This window comes from Nyctereutes procyonoides, unplaced genomic scaffold (assembly GCF_905146905.1).
Source record: "Nyctereutes procyonoides isolate TBG_1078 unplaced genomic scaffold, NYPRO_anot_genome, whole genome shotgun sequence".
NCBI lineage: Eukaryota > Metazoa > Chordata > Mammalia > Carnivora > Canidae > Nyctereutes > Nyctereutes procyonoides.
Window position 1 is genome coordinate 8,849,040 of NW_026575042.1, and position 21,272 is coordinate 8,870,311.

Genomic DNA, 21,272 nt, shown 5'->3' on the forward strand with positions numbered 1-21,272 from the left:
CTCCTCTGCTCTGGAAATAGATTGGATGTTCATTCTTTCAAGAGTTAAACAAGAGGGAGAAAGAGTTGTGTGCTGAAACAGGAGTATAAAGGAGACTTTATACACTGAAAGGCAGGCAACCCTCCTACCCACCTACTCCCTTCTGCTTTTCAGTTAGTTTCTAGAAGCCTGGCAGTCAGGTTAATAGCCCAAGAAGATGCTGTGTTTTGAATGTGAACCGCTAGCCAATGAGCATCAGGAATTGGAAGGATGCTTCGAACACCAAAGACTAAAACAACCAAACAGGAAAGAAAGAAAAGCAAGAAACAATGCAGGGAGAAGAAAAGTTAGAAAAAAAGTTATCATGAATATTTTTAGAGAGTTAAGAGATGAGAAGATACAGGATACATAGAACAAGAACATAAGGCTGTAAAGACTATTCAAAGAACAAAACAGAAACTTTTGAAAATAAAATGTGGTAGCAAAAGTAAAACATTAATAGAAGAGCTGGAAATAAAGATGAAGAGATCTCACAGGAAGTGGGACAAAAAGAAATGGTGAGAGGTGCTTATAAGCATGAAATTTAGAGAGTCAGACCAGTAGGTACAATGTCTGACCAATAGAAATCTAGAAATAGACAAAGAAAGAGACTAGAGAAAATTTTCAAAGAAATAATTCAAGAAAATTTCTGCAACATGAAGAATCTAAGTGTTTGGTTAAAAATACCCAGAAGTGTTCAGGAAAATGAATGAATGTTAAGGCATAACATCACCAAATTTCAGAATGTTGTGCACAGATAGAAGACCCTAACTTTTTTTGAGAGAGTGAGAGAGAGAAAATCACAGGTTATATCCAGAGGATTAAGAATCAAAATATCATCAGATTTCTCAATGGCAATCCTTGGAGAGTATCAGACAATGGAACAAATGCCTTCAAAATTTTGAGGAAAATAATTTTTAATATGGAATTTATTCCCCAGCTAAACTCTTATGATAAGGATAAAATAAGGACAATTACAGATATGCAAAGTCTTTGGGTTAGGTAATCAGACGAAAATGTACTTTAGACCTGCCCTTCTAAGAAAGTTACCAGAGGATGCTATAACAGAATAAGAAAGTAACCAATAAAGAGGAGGATCTGAGGATACAGGGGAGAGACAAGCAAAATCCAAAAGAAAACAGAGAAGGGAAAATCTCCAGAAAAGGGCTGTGCACCATGCCTTGAGAACACCTAGGCCAGATTGAGTCAGGAGATGGAGGACTCCAGGAGTGATTTCCCCAAGAAAAATGGAAACTGGTGGATAGGCTGGTATGTTTGACTAATTTGAAACAATAATTAAACCTCTGGAGAAGAGTTTTGGAACAAATTAGGATAAAGAAATAGAAAACAGAGCAAATGAAGCAGTGAAATATTTTTTTTAGATTTTATTTATTAAAAAAAAGATTTTATTTATTCATGAGAGACACAGACAGAGGGAGAAGCAGGCTCCTGGTGGGGAGCCTGATGGAGGACTTGATCCCAGGACCCCAGGATCATGACTGGAGCCAAAGGCAAATGCTTAACCACTGAGCCACCCAGGTGTCCTGAAACCTTTATTAACTCCAGAGAAAGCAAGAAGGAGCATGTAATCAAAGACAGCACATGGCACAGCTGTCATGTCATTTGCTAGCAGTACTATTACATAATCCCCTCTGTAGTCAGATGATGCACATATCGTCTGATTACGTAACCCAAAATGATAATATAACTACAACATGAAGATAAATTTGAAAGGAATTTTGTGTGGGTATGTGCACCTGATTCTTTTTTTTTCCATAATAGAAAGCCGATAGATAATATCTAAAATAGAAGAATGAAAAATAGAGTATAAGTATCTTATCAGAGAGACGGAAGTATCAGAATAAAGAAGTAAAAAAGCTGAGAGCACTTGCCTCTGGAAATACAGGATTAGGGGCGAGGAGATGAGAAGCATGAAACTGTTGTTTTTGTTAGAATTTTTGTAGAACTGTGCAACCTTTTAAACCTTAAACCTGTATATCTTACATAAAAGTAAAAATCACATTAAAAAGAGAATAGCAGTAATGCCTTTTCATATCTGTGTGAGAGAAATAGTGTTTGAAATTATTCACGAAGAAATCTATATCTGGCTGGCTGGCTGCTTGAGCTGTCAGCTTCCATATCTTGTTGGTCACCCCCCCCCCAACTCTTTATGTTTTCTAAATTAGAAAATCTTAACTCAGAATTATAGGTTGTTGGGAAGCTTTGACGGATATTTCTGGCTTTTCAGATCAAATGCAGATCCAGAAATTATGGAGAGAGTTCTTAAGACTATTTTGAGTGTTTCACTGGAGCTGAGGCTCAGCACCACCAGAAGCTGGAGGGTTAGAGGTCTCAGCTCAGGATGATGAAGTCACATCCTCTTTCTGATGGCATTTGGCACACAAGGTATTTCTTCATGTTCTGTTGCAGTGTTCGGTTGCAGTGTTCGGATGCGATTTTTAATATGCAAAAGACACTCCTGATGGAGGAAAAAAATCACTGGGTATTGAGAAAAGTCAAACTCTCAGCCATGGAGCCATTTGCCCCACTGTTCAGTTTTAAGAAATCCATGATGTTTAATCATTAAAAAAATTCCTGATGTTTGGGCCCCAATGCCAAAGATCCATACTGCTCAAAATCCTGAATGTATTATGGAGACACACAGCATGTGTATTCACAGAAATGGTAATTTTAAAAGATTTTATTCCTTACTTTAAAACACTATAAGCCTTTCCTGTTTGCCAGTCAGTCATTCAGTGTGGGAAAGCAGCATCTTATACTCACTTTCATATCTACCCTGTAGGCTGAGAAGACTCATACTAAGTGGCCACAGTCAGTTTGTATTCACAATTTCCACTGTGTTCCTCAAAGGCGATTCAGAGTCTGAAGGCATGCTATGGACCCTCATTGTTTTCCACAAATAACGGATATAGTGCATTTGGAAGCAACATCTTCCATTTGTATAGTGATGCCTTTCCTTGCTGCCCATGTGGCTGAAGCTTCTTCAATACCAGTTCAATGTATCTTTTTTTCCCCCAATTGTAGTGACATATATATAAAATTTACTGCCATCATCATTTTAAGTAAGCAATTCAGAGGCATTAAGCACATTCACAATATTATGTAATCACTACCACTATCCATCTCCAGAACTTCTTTATTATCCCAAACAGAAACTCTGTACTCATCAAAGTACTCCCCATTCCACCCTTCCCTACTCACTGGCGGCTTCATTTCTACTTTCTTTCTCCATAAATTTGCCTATTCTAGGTATCTCATGTAAGTGGAATCAGACAAGTCATATAATTTTTCCTTTTGTGTCTGGCTAATTATACTCATTGTAATATTTTAAGGTCCCATCCATGTTGTAGCATGTGTCAGAATCTCATTCATTTTTAATGCCAAAAATATTCCATTGTCTATATAATGGATATATCACATTTTGTTATCCATTCAGCTGTTGATGGACATTTGGGTTTTTTCTACCTTTTGGGTCTCATGAATCATTACTCTGGTGCTATGAGAAGCATAGCATTCTGCTGCTATGTGAATCATTATTCTGCTGCTGTGAGAATTGATGCATTTTTAAGTTTCTAAGCTAATCTTTAATTAATTAAACCAGAAATCTCTCTTTTTCTAAAGTAGCTACATGATAAATAAGACAAAAAGTCATTGAGCACTTCTCTCTCACATATATGGTGAATGCATACTGAAAATGATATATCCATAGCTTTATTAAACTGTAAAGTAAAATGTCTGCTTGTTTACATACTTAACACTCATTACTTTTTAAATGCCAGTCGTATTATAAGAAATCCAGTGGTTCCAATAAAGCAATTTCACCAATTGTTTCCTGATTTCTTTCCAACTACAATATTTGTCATCAATTTGGAAGCTGGTTTCATGTCTTACCAGCTAGGGTATAGTTGTACTTGTTTGAGGAGGAATGAGGACACTATAGTTTTTGTACCTTTTCGACCGTAAACATCAAGTTTTGACAGTTTGTACTAGAAAGCATAATTTTGTATTTGTACTAGAAAGAGTCAACTAGTTTAAAAGTGAAGTTGGTAACCTTTATTGGAAAATAATATGTAAGTTTTGGTAGCTGTGTAATATTATTTCATGAAAATGTTATTAGCAGATAATAAAATGGGTATTAGGTCAAAAGTTTTATCGATTCAATACAATAACATTCAATGATCCATTTTCATTGTCATGCTGCCTATTTTCTTGTTTATTTTTTATCTACTTTTGTGAGATTACACACATCCATTGTCCACTTGTCTCATGACCTTACAGATTCAAGCTTTATATTTATGACAGAGTCCATTCATTATTTATATGTGTAATCTTATTTCATACTGTGAAGTTTACTTTTCTATTTTCATCACCATTGTTGTATTTCTGCAAACCATTTTTGAAATGATTCATTTTTTTTACCTGTGATATTATGCAATGCAATGTTAACAGTGACAAATGCAAGTTTAACAAAAGTAAACAGGAACTGTCAGGTGACAATAAAACACATTAGTTAGGATAGACTATGCATGATTAACTGTTAGCCAATATGAACTATCAGTCCTTGAAACATATACACTGCTTTTAAGAACATAAAATGTCAGAAATTCTATGAAAATTATGATCAATCTTACATTTCAGATTTTTAAATTATCTGTGCATAACATGGTTGTATTGCTTTTCCTAATGTATTTGTCAAATGATTTAGAGGCTACTGAGAGACTAGTGACTAATAGAGATCTTTGGATAACTTACTGAGAAATATTGTAGGGCAGAGAGATACCTGAATTACTGTGCAAAACAGAGTGGGAAGAATTTGGAGTTCCTGAGGACCATACAGAAGGAAGACAGTAAGGCAGAGATGTGGAAAAGCAACCCAAAGGGACAATTTATGAGGGAAGATTATAAATCAGCCTCATTTACCAAGACAGACCAAATGAAATACTGACAAGTTGAATCTAGCAATGAGCAGCTGGAACTAACACTAGATTGGAAAATTTATTAATGTGACCTACTGTATATTAACAGATGAAAGACCTAATGATATTCTTAATGAAATAGAAATATTGATAAAAAACTGATACCAATTCATAATGACACTCTTAACAAACCAGATGTGGAAAGAAATTTCGATGACTTGATAAAGATTGATTATGAGAATCCTATAGTCATCATGATAATAGTGAAAATTAGAAGTATACTCTTTAAAATCAAGAGCAAAAGAAATACGCTCATTATTGTAGCTTCAATTCAGCATGGTGCTAAAGGTCTGGCCAGCTCAATAAGACAGGTAAAACAAACAAGTGGTATAAGACTCATAAAGAGACAAGTTCACCATTATTTGCAGATGATATAACTGTTTAAATAGAAAACTCTCTTGTACCAAGAGAATCTGTAAAAAATGTTGAAATTGTTCAGGAGTTCATCAAGGTTGCTGGGTACAAAACCAGTATGTAGACATTAATAACACTAATATATTTTAGCAATAAAAATAAATATTCAAAAGGATGACCAAAATGATAATGTGCCTAGAAATAAGAAACATAAGAACTTTACATAAGACATAATGTTATGGAAGAGTATAAAAAAGGCCTGTATAAATTGGAAAATATCCCAAGCTGATACGAGTGAAAGCTTGATATCATAAGTGGTGATTCTTCCAGTGGTAATAAATAAATTAAATTAATTTACAATCAAAGTTTCAACAGATTTGTAAGAAAAAAGCTTGAAAATATGACCTTTAAATTGATATAGGAAAGTAAAGAGAAGGAAGAAGTAATAATTTTCAAGAAGGTGAATAAGGAGTGGTGTTCTAATAAACAAGTCAAATTTTATTGCCAAGCATTTAGACCAGTGTGGTGTTGACTGGCAGAGTAACAAATCGATGACCAGGAGAAACAGACCCAAGTATGCATGAGAACCTAGTGTGTGACAGAGGTAGTAAAATGAATCACTTGGAAAATGATGATCCATTAAAAATGGCATTGGGATAATCCATACAGAAAAATATCAGCCATGTGCATACACTCTAAAGTCTAGGGGGATGAAATATCTAAATGTAAAAAGAAATGTTAAGACTTTTTAGAAGAAAATGCAGAATACCTTTATGGAATATTATAGAGCAGTAAAAATGAACGGAATAAGTCTATATGAATCCACTTAGATCAATCTCAAAAACATAATATTGATTTTTAAAAAGCATCAGCTAAAGTGTGCATATGATGTCATTCATATGCATTTGAAAAGACACAAAACCGTCCTTTATGCCTGCAGCACCAGGTACCCATTCCTCTGTTTGTCACAGGTTCTGTTTCATTTCATGTGTTCTTTTCCAGATGGGAAAACATTTCTCTTTCTGCTGCACTTTTCCCTGCAACCAAATTGCTATATTTTGTAAAATGTTTCTCCAGATCATCAGTATGGTTAGTGATGGGTGTCTTAGAGCCATCAAAGGGCCCCTTCAGTGATTCTCTGTGAGCTCAGGGCATGGGGATGGTGGGACATCCCTCTGCACTTTTCATCTCCAGCTGGGGCCCCATCTGATGTGTTCTCCTCTTTGGCAGCAGTGAATCCCTAGTTTATTTCTGAGCACAAGAAAGTATTTAAAAATGAATATGTATATGAAATCTTCCCATAAGCAGACAGATAGGCAGGCAGAGAGGCAGGGGCCTATCTTTACCAGTAGGTAGCAGTGCAAAGCTAATGTTTCTGAGAGCTCTAACAGCTGGGAGGGGAGATAAGGGATGGAAACTGCTTGTGTCCAAAACACTGTATCAAGAACACGGTGATAGGACTGCTTCTGATTCCTTGATGGCTACAATCTCATTTCTAACTCAAGAATGTACAGCATGATCTTTGCAGCCCCAGACTATCCCAGGGATATTTACCCTTTTCCTTTGGGTTCCCAGCATAGTAAACAACCAATGGCTGTGATCAGTTTGCATTTCAAAAATAAAATCTGGAATCTGATCATTTTTATGGAGCCAAAGATGCAGAGCATCGTCACATATTATTTCTAGAAATGAGACAGTATAGGTAGACTGTTTTATCTTTTATATGTTTTTCAAAGTGTGTTTATGAAAGAAGTTTTGTCAACAATTCAGTTCATACAAAATCTGATAAAGAATGAATTTAATAATAATGGGAATGGAAATTGGCACAGCTTTGGAAAACAACTTGGTAATATCTCAAAAATTAAAACCATATGTTCCTTGACCCAGTAATTCCACTTCTGAGAATTCACCCCTCACAGGTACTCATGTTATGTATACAAAGATATGTCTGTGAGGAAGGATACTCGCCGAAGAATCGTGATGGCAAAATATGAGGATTTTGCCATCATGATTGGCCCTAATCAATATGTTGATATATCATCAATATGTTGAGTAGGGCCAACATGAATGCCTGTCAATAGGATAATAGTTAAGTAAATTTTGCTTCATCCATATCATCAAAATCTATTCAATTTCTACAGAACATGACCTGCTAGGATTTTCACTAGGATTTCATTGCATCTATAGATTAATTTGGGCAGCACTGACATTTTAACAGCTAGTGAGTTGTCTAATTCCTAAACATAAGTCATTGCTAAGTTTATTTGATACTTGAAAATTTCTCTCAGTAGTGGTTTGTCATCTTTCAGCATAAAGGTCTTGCACATATATTTTTAACAGCATTTGGATTCATTATTTCTGTTTTTCTATTTTTTTTTAAAGATTTTATTTGTTTCTTTGACAGAGAAAGAGAGCGAGCAAGAGCAAGCACAAGCAGGGGAAGTGGCAGGTAGAGGCAGAGGGAGAAGCAGGTTCCTCACTGAGCAGGGAGCCCATTGTGGGGCTCCATCCCAGGACCCTGGGATCATGAGCTGAGCCAAAAGCAGATGCTTAACTGATTGAGCCACCCAGACACCCCTCTATTTATTTTTTCAAAATATTTTATTTATTTATTTTAGAGAGAAACAGAAAGAGCACAAATGGGGTGAGGGGCAGAGGAAGAGAAAGAATCCCAAGTGGACTCCGCACTGACAGCAGAGGCCAAAGTAGGGCTGGATTTCAGGATCCTGAGTTCATGACATGAGCTGAAATCAAGAATCGGATGCTTAACTAACTGAGCTACCCAGGCACCCGTTTTTCTATTTCTTAATTTGTTAAGTTTTTCTTTGAAATTATTAATTCTTCTTCCTGTTTTCTTTTCATTTGTTGTGCTTTTTCTAGTTTTACATTAGGTACTTAAATAATTCTTTTCATTTTGTACTGAAATAAATATTTTCTGCTTCAGTCCTATGGATTATCCCCTGAACATATCTTTAACTGTACTGTATAGGTTCTGATTAAAGTGTTTTTTAATTTTTTTCTTCCCTAGAAATTCTATCATTTTGGTTTGTAGCATTTTTTTAAAAATTTAAGACTTGCGGGATCCCTGGGTGGCGCAGCGGTTTGGCGCCTGCCTTTGGCCCAGGGCGCGATCCTGGAGATCCGGGATCGAATCCCACATCGGGCTCCCGGTGCATGGAGCCTGCTTCTCCCTCTGCCTGTGTCTCTGCCTCTCTCTCTCTCTCTCTCTCTGTGACTATCATAAATTAAAAAAAAAAATTAAGACTTGAAAGGTTTTTAACATTATCAAATGGAAAGGCCTTTTTTTCTAATATTTTTTTTATCGCTGTGTGATCAGAGAATATTTCCCGTTTTTTTTTTTTTTTTTTTTTTTACTTTTTGGAGCTTATTGAGATTTTATTGTAATTTAATATTTGGTCTATTTGTATGGTGGTATATTCTCTATTTTTTAGGGAATATGGCTTCATATAGATTAATCAGATATGCCTTATTAATTATTTATTCAGTCATCTATATCTTTACATACTTTTTTATACACTTGATCTCTCATGGGCTGAAAGAAATTAATTACACTTTCCAATACCTGTAATGTTTTTTGTCTATTTACCCGCATTCTCTTCTGATTTTTGATTTATGAACATTGTTGCCATATTACTTACTACAAAGATATATGTACTGTTTTGGATTATTTAGCATTACAAAGTGTCATTTTTATCCTACTTAATGACTTTGGGTCTAAGTGCCACCTCCTTTGATAGTCACATCTGACTTCCTGCTCTCTTCCTGTGTGTCTTGGCTTCTTTGTCCCTTCTTTAATTTTGAACTTTCCATAAGACCTGGGGCAGTATGTTTTTGTTCAACATAAAGTGGGATAATGCTTTGTTATTTTTTTTTTGAAGATTTTATTTATTTATTCATGAGAGACACAGAGAGAGAGGCAGAGACATAGGCAGAGGGAGAAGCAGGCTCCATGCAGGAAGCCCGATGTGGGACTCGATCCCAGGACTCCGGGATTATGCCCTGACCCAAAGGCAGACGCTCAACCACTGAGACAGTCAGGTGTCCCGATAATGCTTTGTTATATATGAATATGTGTGAATTTTTAAAAACAGATGAGTCTAATTCATATTTATTGATATGACAGCTGATCTTTATTTATATAACTTTAAGTTATATATTTAATAGTTTTTAAAAGTATTTCATGTCTGATAAGTTTCATTTGCTTTTTTGTGTGCATGATTCTAAATACAGTTTTTACTTTAGTTCTAGTAGTTGCCTTTATAAGTATAAATTCATGATTATAACTAAAACCATGTAATGTATTGCCCGTAGTATGATATCTCTTTACATTCTATTCAGCAATTCTTTTTCTTTTTCCCTCTCTTTTATGCATCACCTGATTGTAGTTAATCATATCCTTTTCATGCTTACCTTTGTACCATTAAATATAATTATTTTCCATTCCTTGATTTATCTTTGAAGAATACTCTTTAACTCCTTGCTATTATAGAAGCAGCAGTAAGTGAGCATACTCTACTCCCACGTTCTTTCCTCTTATTGCTATTTGTATCATGTCCACATTTTCAGGGCCTCTGAGGTTTTAGGGGGTAAATGCCTTGATCGTCATTTTTATCCTTCTCTGCAGGCACCTCCTTTAACAAGCCCCAATGTGCTGAATCATTTGCCAGGCCTCCGCCTTCTTTTGGCCTTCCGAGATTGTTATGACATCTTTGTCCTCTGTGCTTTTCTTTCTCCTTCTCTTTGTTCTTGTATATTTATACCGTTCTTTTCCCATGCTGTCATTTTATTGGCGTTCTGAGAGGGTTGGGGTAAAACATATGCATGCTATCTTCCATATTTAACCAGAATCCCCAAATAACTCTTACTTTTGAGAGAAAATGCTTTGCATTAAAAGTTCAAAATAAGGATAGAGATTTTACATGCTATATGATCTCAGCCTATATATAGTTAAGAAAACCACAGGCCCAAAATGGTGCCACTTAGACCCAGCTCCCAAATGGGGGGACTTAAAACCCAATCTTTTGGCAGTTTCAACCTCCTCTGGAAATGTGACCTTGACTGGTCAGTCAGGGAATTGTTCTTTCCATGGTGGCACCAAAGAATCTGTCCTCACTTGAGTCCTCTTCATCCTCCAAAGAAAAATGAGGTAATCTGCATGAGACTTTGCTTTTTCCCCTAGCAAACTGCTTCCTCTGGAAGAATCCTTTCCCTTTGCTAATAACTTTCTTGCCCCCACTCTCTTACCTATAAAAACCTTCCACTTTGTACAACTCCTCTCAATGCCTCTACTTGCTAGATGGGCTGCTGCCCAGTTCATGAATCATTTGATAAAGCCAATTAGATCTTCAAGTGTGTGTGTGTGTGTGTGTGTGTGTAGAGAGAGAGAGACTAAGAGAGAGGGGGAAGGACAATAAGCTAAAATACCAAGAGTGATTTCTCTACTTAGCTACTCTGTTCTTCTGATTTATATTTTTCAGTGGTCTGCATTTCATGCAATGGCGATTTTTAAAAAATTATTTTATTCTTAAGCTATTTATTATAATATGTAATGTGCATAATGAAAATGCACGTGAAACATAAATTCACTGTAAAACAAACACTTGTATATTAGCTTGGGCTACTGTCACAACATACCATAGACTGAGTGGTTAAGGCACAGAAATTGACTTCTCACAGTTCCAGAGGCTGGAAATTGGAGACGAGGCTGCCTCCTGGCCAAGTGAGAACCCTCTTCTTGGCTTGCTAAGGATTTATTTCTTATTGTGTCCTCACACGGCAGAGAGAGAGAGTTCTGGACTCTGTTCCTCTTCTTAGGAGAACACCAGTTCTACTGGATCATGACTCTGCCCTTCTGATTTCATGTAAGTGCCCTCCTTAAAGGCTCCTTCTTCAGTATGTGGGTTAGGGCTTCCACATATGGATTTCGGGGGACATAATCCAGTCCATAGTGGCCCTGAGACAACTACTTGTGTCACTAAATAGAACGTTATAAGCACCCCACACACCCCTTCCCAATTATGTCCTCCTTCCTCTTCCCTAAAAGTTTTATTTATATTTTTTACCTCCTGAGTAAGCATCTCTAAACAAAATAGTTAGGTTCTGTTTGTTTTTGAATTTTGTGTAAATGCAATTATACTTATGCAATCTTTTGTGTCTGGCTTTTTTCATCCGCATTTTGTGGAACTAGAGTTTATTCATTTTCATTGCTGTACATTATCCCATTTTAAGAAGGTAAGAGAGATATGTAATGTATTCACAAATTTTGGACATTTGGATCGTTTCCAGTTAGGGGATTTTATGGGCAGTGTTCATAAACTTTTTCATAGGTATTTCCTGGTGCCCATACATATATCTGCTGAGCATAAGTACCTAAGAGTATAATTAGGAATCACAGTATAGGTATGTCTTCACCGTTATTTGATGATTTACACTGATTTCCAAAGAGACTGTACAAATTTACATTTCCACTGGCAGTATATGAGTTTCTGCTACTCCATATCTTTCTTAATACTGGTATTGTCACAATTTAAAAGTTTCCCCATCTGATGAGTATATGATAATCTCTCAGTGTAATTTTAATTCACATTTCCTTGGTTAAGAAAAAGAGTAAGACTATTTTTATGTTTATTGACCATTTGGGTTTCTGCTTTTGTGAAATATCTACAATTTTTTTGCTCACCTCAAAACTGGTTGCTCTGATGTGTTTCTAATTGATTTGTAGGGGCTGATTCTTCCAGATATAAACACTTTTTAGGTACATGTGTGGAAAATATCTTCTACTCAGTAGACTTGCTTTTTCACTGTTACAAAGTTGTCTTCTGACAGCAGAAATACTTAATTTTAGTATGCTAAAATTATCAGTTTTTTCCTCTATGGTGACCTAAACTGAGGTCATGAAGTCATTCTACCCCTCCCCCAAAATCTTTATGTTTTGGTCTTTCACAAAGAAATTTAGATATTAATCTACCCCACTGGCACACAGTTTCAATTATTAGAGCTATACAGCCCATCCTAACATCCAGTAGGGCCAGTTCTCTTCTTCCACCTTGTTTTTCTTCCTCAACGGTGTCTAGGCTATAATTTGTTATTTGCATTCTTATATAAATTTTAGAGTCAGGTTGTTGAGTAATACAAAAACAAAAACAAAACCCAAGCCTACTGGGATTTTGATTGGGCTCACATAAAATTAGTCACCTTGAGGAGTCTTACAATATTGTGACTTTGATTCCAGGAATATAATACATCTCTCCATTTATTGGGTTTTCTGTAATATTACTCAATATTTTTCATAATTTTCTTTGTAGAGATCTTACTCATATTTTGATAGTCTTATTTCTAGATACTTGATATTTTAAAATGCCAGCATAACTGGTATTTTAAAAAACCATGTCATTTTCTCTTTGTTGCTAGTATATAGATATGCAATTAATTTATGTATATTAACTTATACCCAGCTACCTTGCCATACTGTCTTGTTAACTTTAATAGTTTAGATTATATTGGCTGTTGCATCACACAGTTATATTATCTGTAAATCATGGTATCTTTGCTACTTTTCTTGTTCCTAACTTTTCTTTCTTTTTCTTGCCTTACTATGCTGGCTGGGCTCTCCTTTACAAAGTTAAATGGAACTGATGAAACAGACATATTTTTTTCTTTTTGTTTCTGGTCTCAAAGGGAAAGCTGGCCATGTTTCACAATTAAGCATGATGTTTGCTCATCCTTCAAAGTAACCACCCTTTGTCAGAGCATAGCATTTCCCTTCTTTCTATTCCTTTTTTTCTTGGTGTTTCTAATTACAAATAGATATCAAACTTTATCGAATGATTTTTCAGTATCAATTAAGGTGATCACATGATTATTCTTCTTTAATCTATTAATAGAAATACAACATACAGTGGATCCTTGAACCAACTCAGGTGTTAAAGGCATTGAACCCCCATAGAGTAAAAATCCACGTGTTAAGTTTTGACTCTCCCAAAACTTAACTAGTAATAGCCTACTGTTGACAGGCCTTTCTGATAACATCAATAATCAATTAGCACATATTTTGTATATGTATTATATACTGTCTTCTTACAAGTAAACTAGGCAAAAGAAAATGTTACTAAGAAAATCCTAAAAGAAAATACATTTAAAATACTGTAGTGTATTTATTTTTTAAAAATCCATGTAAAATTGGACCCACCATAGTTCACATATAGTGGACTTACGCTGTTCAAGGATCAACTGTATTTTCTATTGTGGCATGTATTAATGTTATAATCAGCAAAACATTTTAATTTAAAAAGTAGAAAAAGATCAAGTTCTACAGAGTTCCTATTATTGTACCAAAGGCATGTCAGTCTTTCACTGAGCTGGGGGCATCTCTCTCGAATGTGTTAGTGCATGTGTTTTTGGAAAGTCTCCATGTTCTAAAACTACAGAGGTTCCATCTGCTAACCCAGGAAAATAAAATACTCTCAGGAATGTTAAGGTCACTTTGAAGTATATGCGCCATGATAGATAGCATAAACAGCTTTATTCATGGGTAATTTTCTGAATATGTTCCAGAACCATTTGTTTTTACTTCTATCTCAGTTTTGCTCCTAGCTCTCAAAGCAGGCTGTCCCTAAACTTGGTTGGTTCATGTGTTGTGTGCCTAGCAGGTCAATGTGGGGAGTCAGTGGGGGAAGCTTACCTGGCCACACCCATCACAGACTGATGAAATTGGACCCTCTGGGACTGAGACCCAGGCACTAATATTTTTAAAATCTCCCCCAAGGGATTCCAAGGTTGAGAACCAGTAATCCATAGTTCTCCAAAGTTGAAAATCACAGAGAAGGAAATATATAACCATTGCAAAGTGTGCAATACTCAAATGAGACCAGCAGGAAAAGCAAAAGAAAAAAGTTACCAAATGAAGGAAAAGAAGAGGACAGAAAGAGGAAGCACAGGAATAACAGTGACAGCAAATCTACTTACTCGATTCTGTCTGGAAGCTCGGTTTGGGTCATGCCCACACAATTGACCAAAATAGTGACTGTAATAAATAAACTGAACCACCTGAGAGGACTGTGTTAAGGAAAAGCTGAGAGTTGCTATGTTTCTCAGATATCATCTATGATCACCTTGACGCTAAACCATTAAATTCATAGATTTTAGCTAGGATCAACTTTTTACTCTTGTCACATAACAGCTGCTAACATTTAAGGAGTGCCTATACCGATCAGTTCACTTCATCCACACCATTTCTAATACAACTGGACCTGCAGGTAAATACTATATCTATACTTTGCAGCTAAGAAAATGGGCTGAAAAAGCTTGGAAATAAGTTTCCCAAGGTCATACAAGCTAGTCAGCTATGGTACTGAGATGTGACCTCAGATTAACAGAATCCTCAGCAAGATGGAAGGAAACAAGAATCCCCTCTCCAAAATGTCCTTCTGCCCTGACATCTTCACTTCACTATACAATATAGCCTGAAATTTCATCCAGCAAATGTCTCTTTTTTCCTAAAAGACAAAGAGACTATTTCTAGGAAGTTATAGAGGGCCACCAGCTTTCATGGGAATTAGTTTGGGTTGGATTGTTTTCCCAGTTTAGCTGAGATCAGACACACTGAGGAAATGGGCCTCTGGGCTAAGAATGGTGGGGGCAGGCAGACGGAAGTAAAATGCTGACTCAAGCAGAAAATTACAGATAGAATTAGGCTGAGATAGAGAACTCTGTCTAACCAGAGAGAAGAATTTTCAAGGTTAAGCCAAGGGATTACCATAAGGGAAAGGAGACACTAAAGGTGAGTGGAAAGGGGTGAACTGATGGGAAGAAATGTCGGAGGAGAAAACCCAAAGGTAAATTTCTCCCCTGGACATTTTTCTCAGGACTAGCTTGGATTCCTAACAATTACATCCTAAAGAAAAACAAAGCCTGAAGATAAACTTGACCTACAGAGAGAGAGTGAGCCACTCATCCTTTATAATTTCAGTTTGAGCAGAAGTATTTAAATCTATTTTAGTTTTCTGTAAATGTCTTTAATGTGCCCTGTTTTTCAGTTACTTAGGAACACATCTATTTTGAAAAGGGAAATTCTGCTAATTAAACCACATTTTCCTGTTGACTTGCAATTAAATTAAGAAATGTGTTCACATGGGGGGTGTGTGATGTCAACCCAAGGATTAAATTAAAATCATATGTCCAACTCCACAAACCTTTAAAAGTAATATATTATATACAATATTACTTGTGGAAACATTCATAGCAAATTTGATTAGAATTATAATTTTCATGAAATATTGATCATAGGACACTGAGAATTCCATACCTTAAAGAATATCTTTTGGGAGTGGAGCTACCAAGTTCATAAGATTGAAATATATAAATGCAGGCTTTTGGGAGGAGACATAGAACAGCTTTTCTGTCCAGCTATGACTCCATCCAGCAATTATGATTCATCATATCTCAAGATGAAAAGAATATTCACTGGTCACTTAGTTGTTTGAAGGGATTTTATTTCTAATTAGCTGTTTCTTACAGCTAATTTAAGATGTAACTCAACCAGGATGCATGGAGAGGAGTTTGTATATTTGCTGTTTTTCTTTATTTGTAATTTTAAGTAATTGGATATATATTTTTAAAAAAACCACCCAACTAGAGATGACATACTGAGAGAATAAATTACCTCAGTTCATTTCCATTAACTGTCTACTTCCTTATTGCTGATACTGTTCTAAGCAGGGTGCAGGCTGGAACTCTTAACAGGCTCTGTACCCTTGGACAATTTATTTAGTGCCGTTGAGTAAGAGTTTCATTATTTGTAAGATGGGGATGCAAATCCCCTCTTCAAAGGTTTCTGTACCTATGACAGTGATGACACTCAGGAGGTATTTAGCAAATGGTAGTTTACTATTATCATTAAATATCCTTCTATTGATCAGAAAACCCAAGATTGAATTAAGAAAATATAACTCCCACTGCTTGGCCATAAAGACAAAACATGTAAAAGGAAAATGTAATGCAACTACATGGAGCAGCACAGTTTCATTTTGAGATGGCTCTGTGCCAGCTACCAACTCACTGAGTGCTGTCCAGCAATCCAGCAAGCTGCCCCAGAGTTTGGAGGAGAGAGCTCCTTTTACTGGAGCCTCCCAAGAAGAGGCTGGCTACCATCTGTCAGGCAGCTGAGGCAAGGCTGTTCTTGCAAATCAACCTCCTGGAAGCCAGGGCTGAATTTGTCATTAGGAACTTCCAATTTGGACAGCCACCAGGGAAGATCCTTGGAAACCAAGCCAAAGTCTCTTTTTTGTCCTAGTTTGGCTTGCCTTGGAAAATAAAACAAAATAAAACAAAAACTGAAGGCAGATTCTGAAGCTACCTAAAGCAGTTAAAATTATACAGATATTTGACTGATTTGTCTCTAATCATTGCTATATTCTTCAGTGGTATTAACCTCAAATTATTAACATTTTTTGGACTACTGATGTTTTTTAACCTGCTAGTAGTTTGGGGGTCACTTGGGATATTGGCAGCATCCATGACCAATGTGGTGCCACTGAAACAATCTAGACTCGGCCCATTGTGGTTTGTCCTCTTTGTCCTTTGGCAGGTGCTGCTCTTCCCCCCCCCCCCAAAAAAAAGCTAGTTCTCAGCATGGCTAGGGTACAGAGTAACAACACATGCCTATTTCATGTGCCCAAAGAAGCCTCAGGGCTCTTTTGGTTATTATGTTGTGAGCTGAACAGACCTCATGGTAAGAATGTGTCTAGGTGCATCAGCAAAGCTCATTCACAAGGAGGACATTTTTTAGGTTGTGCATGCACATGTGTGTCCAGACTAGTTGAGGTGAACCCAAACCCACCCATGGCTTGCATGAGGACCTCCTCCATCTTGGGACTGCTTTCAGGTGTTGGACACATTAAAGCCACAAACATTTTTCTTTCAATTTAATGATTTCATTGTTTCAAAATTCAATTAGAGGAAACTTCTATTGCTAACCTCTGAAGAAGGTACTGGATACAGTGGGCCAAGCCTGATTTTAAAAGAAATCATATGGAAGAAGCAACAGTGCAAAGGATATGAGTGGACAGACACTTTGATGGCTGTTCTTCTGATCAGGTTGAAAGGACTGAATAACCACAGGGCCCGAGTAGCACTAAACCGGGAGATGGTCCTCCCTTTGTCCAGCACCATAAATGTCTACAATAAAACAAAGCAGAAGATGGACCTGCAGCGAGAAGCATGCATTATCACACAATCATGTTTTGTGCATGAATGGTATCATTTCAGGCTTACGAGCAAGAAGGGCTCTGGGAACCATGCATCCATCAATGGAGAGCCAAGTGGAGGGGCCAAGTTAGTGGAGATCAGGGTATCCTCACCCTCCTAGCAAGACCCCAGGCCCTGTCAGTGACTGCATTAAGATTTATCCATTGAGAGTGCCCAGTGACCAGGCAGCTGACCTAGGGCTGACGATGCATCAGGCCCAGGGTCAGGATTCTGGCAGCAGCAGGAGGTGGTTCTGGCTGCATTAAATTCCTCTTCTGATTAGTGGATCATCTCTAGTTATGGGATTTTGCTGATTTTGCCCTACTCTCCACCTTCTGAGTCTCCCCTTCTAGTGATTCCTTCTGAGCATCCAGGAAGATGAGGGCTCTTGGCCCATGAGAAGAGGGAGAAAGACATCCCAGTATCTTTTAATTTTCTCTACCAATAATATTTGGGATGGCGGATTCCTGTCCCTCCCAACTCCCAAACATGCATACATCATTTTGTGGGGGTGGGGTGCTGTGTAGAACATCTAAGACACAATACAAACAGGGGAATTTCACAAAACAACTCTCACTTAAACTAGTGATTTTCAAACATTTTGATTTCAGGGCCCTTTTATACTCTCAAAAATTACTGAGGACCCAAAAGAGTTTTTTTACTGTCTTATAGTTTTTTGCTTGTACTGTGTGTATGAGAGAGAGAAAGTGTGTGCGTGACCTGAAGAACCCACTAAAAGGGCTTTAGGAACCCCAGGGGTTCTGAGATCATACTTTGAGGACCACTCATTAAATCATCCGGATTGCTGTTCCCCTTCCCTACCCTACACCCCGCCCCCAGACTAAGAATCTCTGTTCCCCATTTGCAAAGACAGCCAAAATCTCTGGAGATCTTAGGTCAGTGGTCATCAAAGAAAACAGCCAACTTCCTCTAAAAATTTTATAGCAGTTGTTGCTTTTGAAGATTTGAGTTTGATTAGTCTCTACCATAAATATTATAAAAATGCAAAGATAGTGTCAAAGAGGTAAGTTGGATATATTTGTCATTAACTGAGTCTAGCTCACAGCTACATCACCTAGGTGCAGAAGAACTCCCTAGGCTGAGTAGAGCAGAGGTTCCTCTCCCAGAGCTGAGAACAACTTTCCCATTCAATTACCCTTACCCGGTGTGTGCTGTAGAAGGGGTCCAAATCCTCCAGGGGCTCTCCAACCAGCTCTGCTGGGAGCTCACCGTAGAACTTGGGCAGCTGGTTGCAAGCCTTCAAGTCTAGCTGAGGCCGAGGCTTCTCTTCTTGGTCCTTCTGCTCCCTGTGCTTACCTTTTGCTTTCTTTGCTGCCTGCTTGGCAGCAATTCTCTTTTCAATCTCCACCAGGGACTCTGGAGTGAATCGACGAAAGTTGGTAGTTTCCAGGGACCCAAAGGGAAATTCCATCTTCTCATTCTTCTTCAGGAAGAATTTATACTCTTATGAGAGTGGATATCACCATAGAAAGCTAACAGCCTGCCCACTGACCCTCTCCCTCCAGTTCTTTCCTTAACTCACACTGCCTTGCTAGAATAGCCCCCCAACCCTTAACTCACATGCATTCCTTAACTTACACTGAGCTCTCCCCAGAGTCTCACTGCCCTGTGGCACTCTTGGGGGAGGCTGTTTATTCCACCTCCTCCAGGCATCTCAGGGTAGAGCTATGCCCTCCATGACCCTCTAATGCATTGCTCCTTCATCTATTTATACCACCACCACCACCACCACCATCACCACCAGATTTAGCCATACTGCCCTTTCTTCTCTTTTCTATGACTGCTGAGCAACAGGCACTCAAAGACTGGTTCATGTGGTGTATCAAAAAAATAGTGCTAGTAAAATTTCCCCACTGAAAAGCATTTGTTAAAAAGTATGGAAGGCATTAACATGTTTTATTGTTCCTTTATTGTGCAGTGGTATGCTTTTAAGAAGTGACAGCCATTCCTGGACATGCCAGCAAGAGAGAGGAGAAGGCTCAGCACCATGAGCACATGGCTGCACTTGTCAGCTGAGACTGTGCTGTCTGCCAAATGCTCTAAGCTTGGCAGCATATTTGTATTTTTTTGTTCTTAATAAAATACGTTATTTAATCTTCCTAATTGGTTGCTTTTTCTTCTAATGTAAAGTTTTTCTTTAAGAAATCATATGAATAAGATTTTGATTATTTCTTCAAATTATTGATACATGAGCCCATTTTTGCTGTTTATTTTAATCTAAGTGCACCCACATTTCCTGACAGTCTATTGATGACTTAACAGGCCATGATGGTTTAAAAATTGTTCTGTGATCCCATCAGCTTGTAAAATCCTGATCTAATACATGGTCTCTAGTGCTGCCAGACAGTGTCTTTGGGACTATGGTCCACAGTGGTCCATACAAAGCCTGGAAGGCACTCCAATGATTAGGTTTCCCATGGGCTACAATACTCTTAGGAAGCCTGTCACCACTGGCACTAGTCTGGAAGCAAAAAGGATGGCTTTCCACCACAGATGGGTAGAGCAGTACCTATATGGCTTTCTCCTGACTTACTCTAGGGAATCTAGATGTAAAGCTCTTGCAACAGGCATCCATCCTCTTAGTTCTCTGCAGTCACCACTGGATCTATGGATAATGTAGTTTTCCCACCTACTCTAGTGCAGTGATCTTCAAATGCCAGTGCACAGTGTGCTGCTGCACCAGCAGCATCATTGTCACAGTGGGTGTGAGTTAAGATACAGATTGCTAGACCCTATCTACAAAGATTCTCATTCAATAGATCTAAAGTGAGATATAGGAAGCTGCATTTTACAGGTTTATAGCTGAAGCTCTTGAAGGTGTCCCACCTTTGAGAGGCAGTGGAAGGCACTGCAACTGTGTGATATGAGATAGAGTGAAGGTCCGAGTTACAAGATCAGAGTAGGATCTGATGACCTGCTCCCACAACTCTAGAGTCTGGAGGAAAGTCTCCCTAGGTTCTAAAGGCAAGTCAGAAGCCACTATTGGGTGGGCTGGGGAAGAAGAGACCTGGCATCAAGTGCCTGGGTGTTCTTCTTGAGTGACTATTCTAAAAAACTGACTCCTCAGAGGTTTTGATGGGACTGTCTTTAGGACCTCCTCCCTTCCATTGTCAGAATTGGGGGAACTCCTGGCCAGAAACTTCAGGGAGCTTATACCCCGGGGATAGGAACAAAGAGTAGAATTTGGTTGTTTCTGAGGATTAAGGTTCTGTAGGTATTTGCCATGTATCTGGGACTTCTGGGCTACAAAAGGACCCACTGGATCTTCTCAGAATGGGCCATAAAAGCATCTTAACTTGGGTTTCAGATCCCTTGTGGTAAGCAGTTTCTAAGAAGGACCAACAGTGATTGAATAGATAACAGATGTTTCACATTTGTCATTTCACTGGTGATGGAAATAACTGGTTGATCTTTAATCAAGACCTGTGATCTAGGCAGGCCAGCAGACTCAAGGTTGCTAAATGGAGGTGAATATAAATAAAGGTACAAATGAATGTCTCCTTGAAATTACAGTGGGCAGGGCAGGTGTGATATTGTGATTTATAATAAGAAATACATATTTGGTCTTTGTCCCCATTTCCGGCATAAATCTCTTAAAACCCTTGGAAGTTTCCTAAT

The 21,272-nt window shown here is 37.8% G+C and overlaps 1 protein-coding gene across 3 annotated transcripts in view; it reads right to left on the reverse strand.

Annotated features, from left to right (window-relative positions):
* The window catches only part of SCN10A (sodium voltage-gated channel alpha subunit 10), an 88,165-nt gene extending 69,100 nt beyond the window's left edge, over nucleotides 1–19,065 (reverse strand). For all 3 annotated transcript variants that reach the window (XM_055321282.1, XM_055321281.1, XM_055321280.1), the window contains exons 1-3: nucleotides 18,796–19,065; nucleotides 17,437–17,564; nucleotides 14,355–14,435 (exon numbers count right to left, since the gene is read on the reverse strand). In XM_055321282.1, coding sequence (XP_055177257.1) covers nucleotides 14,355–14,435; nucleotides 17,437–17,564; nucleotides 18,796–19,065 — 479 coding nt within the window. The remainder of the gene's footprint in view (nucleotides 1–14,354; nucleotides 14,436–17,436; nucleotides 17,565–18,795) is intronic.
* Nucleotides 19,066–21,272: the final 2,207 nt, after the last annotated feature.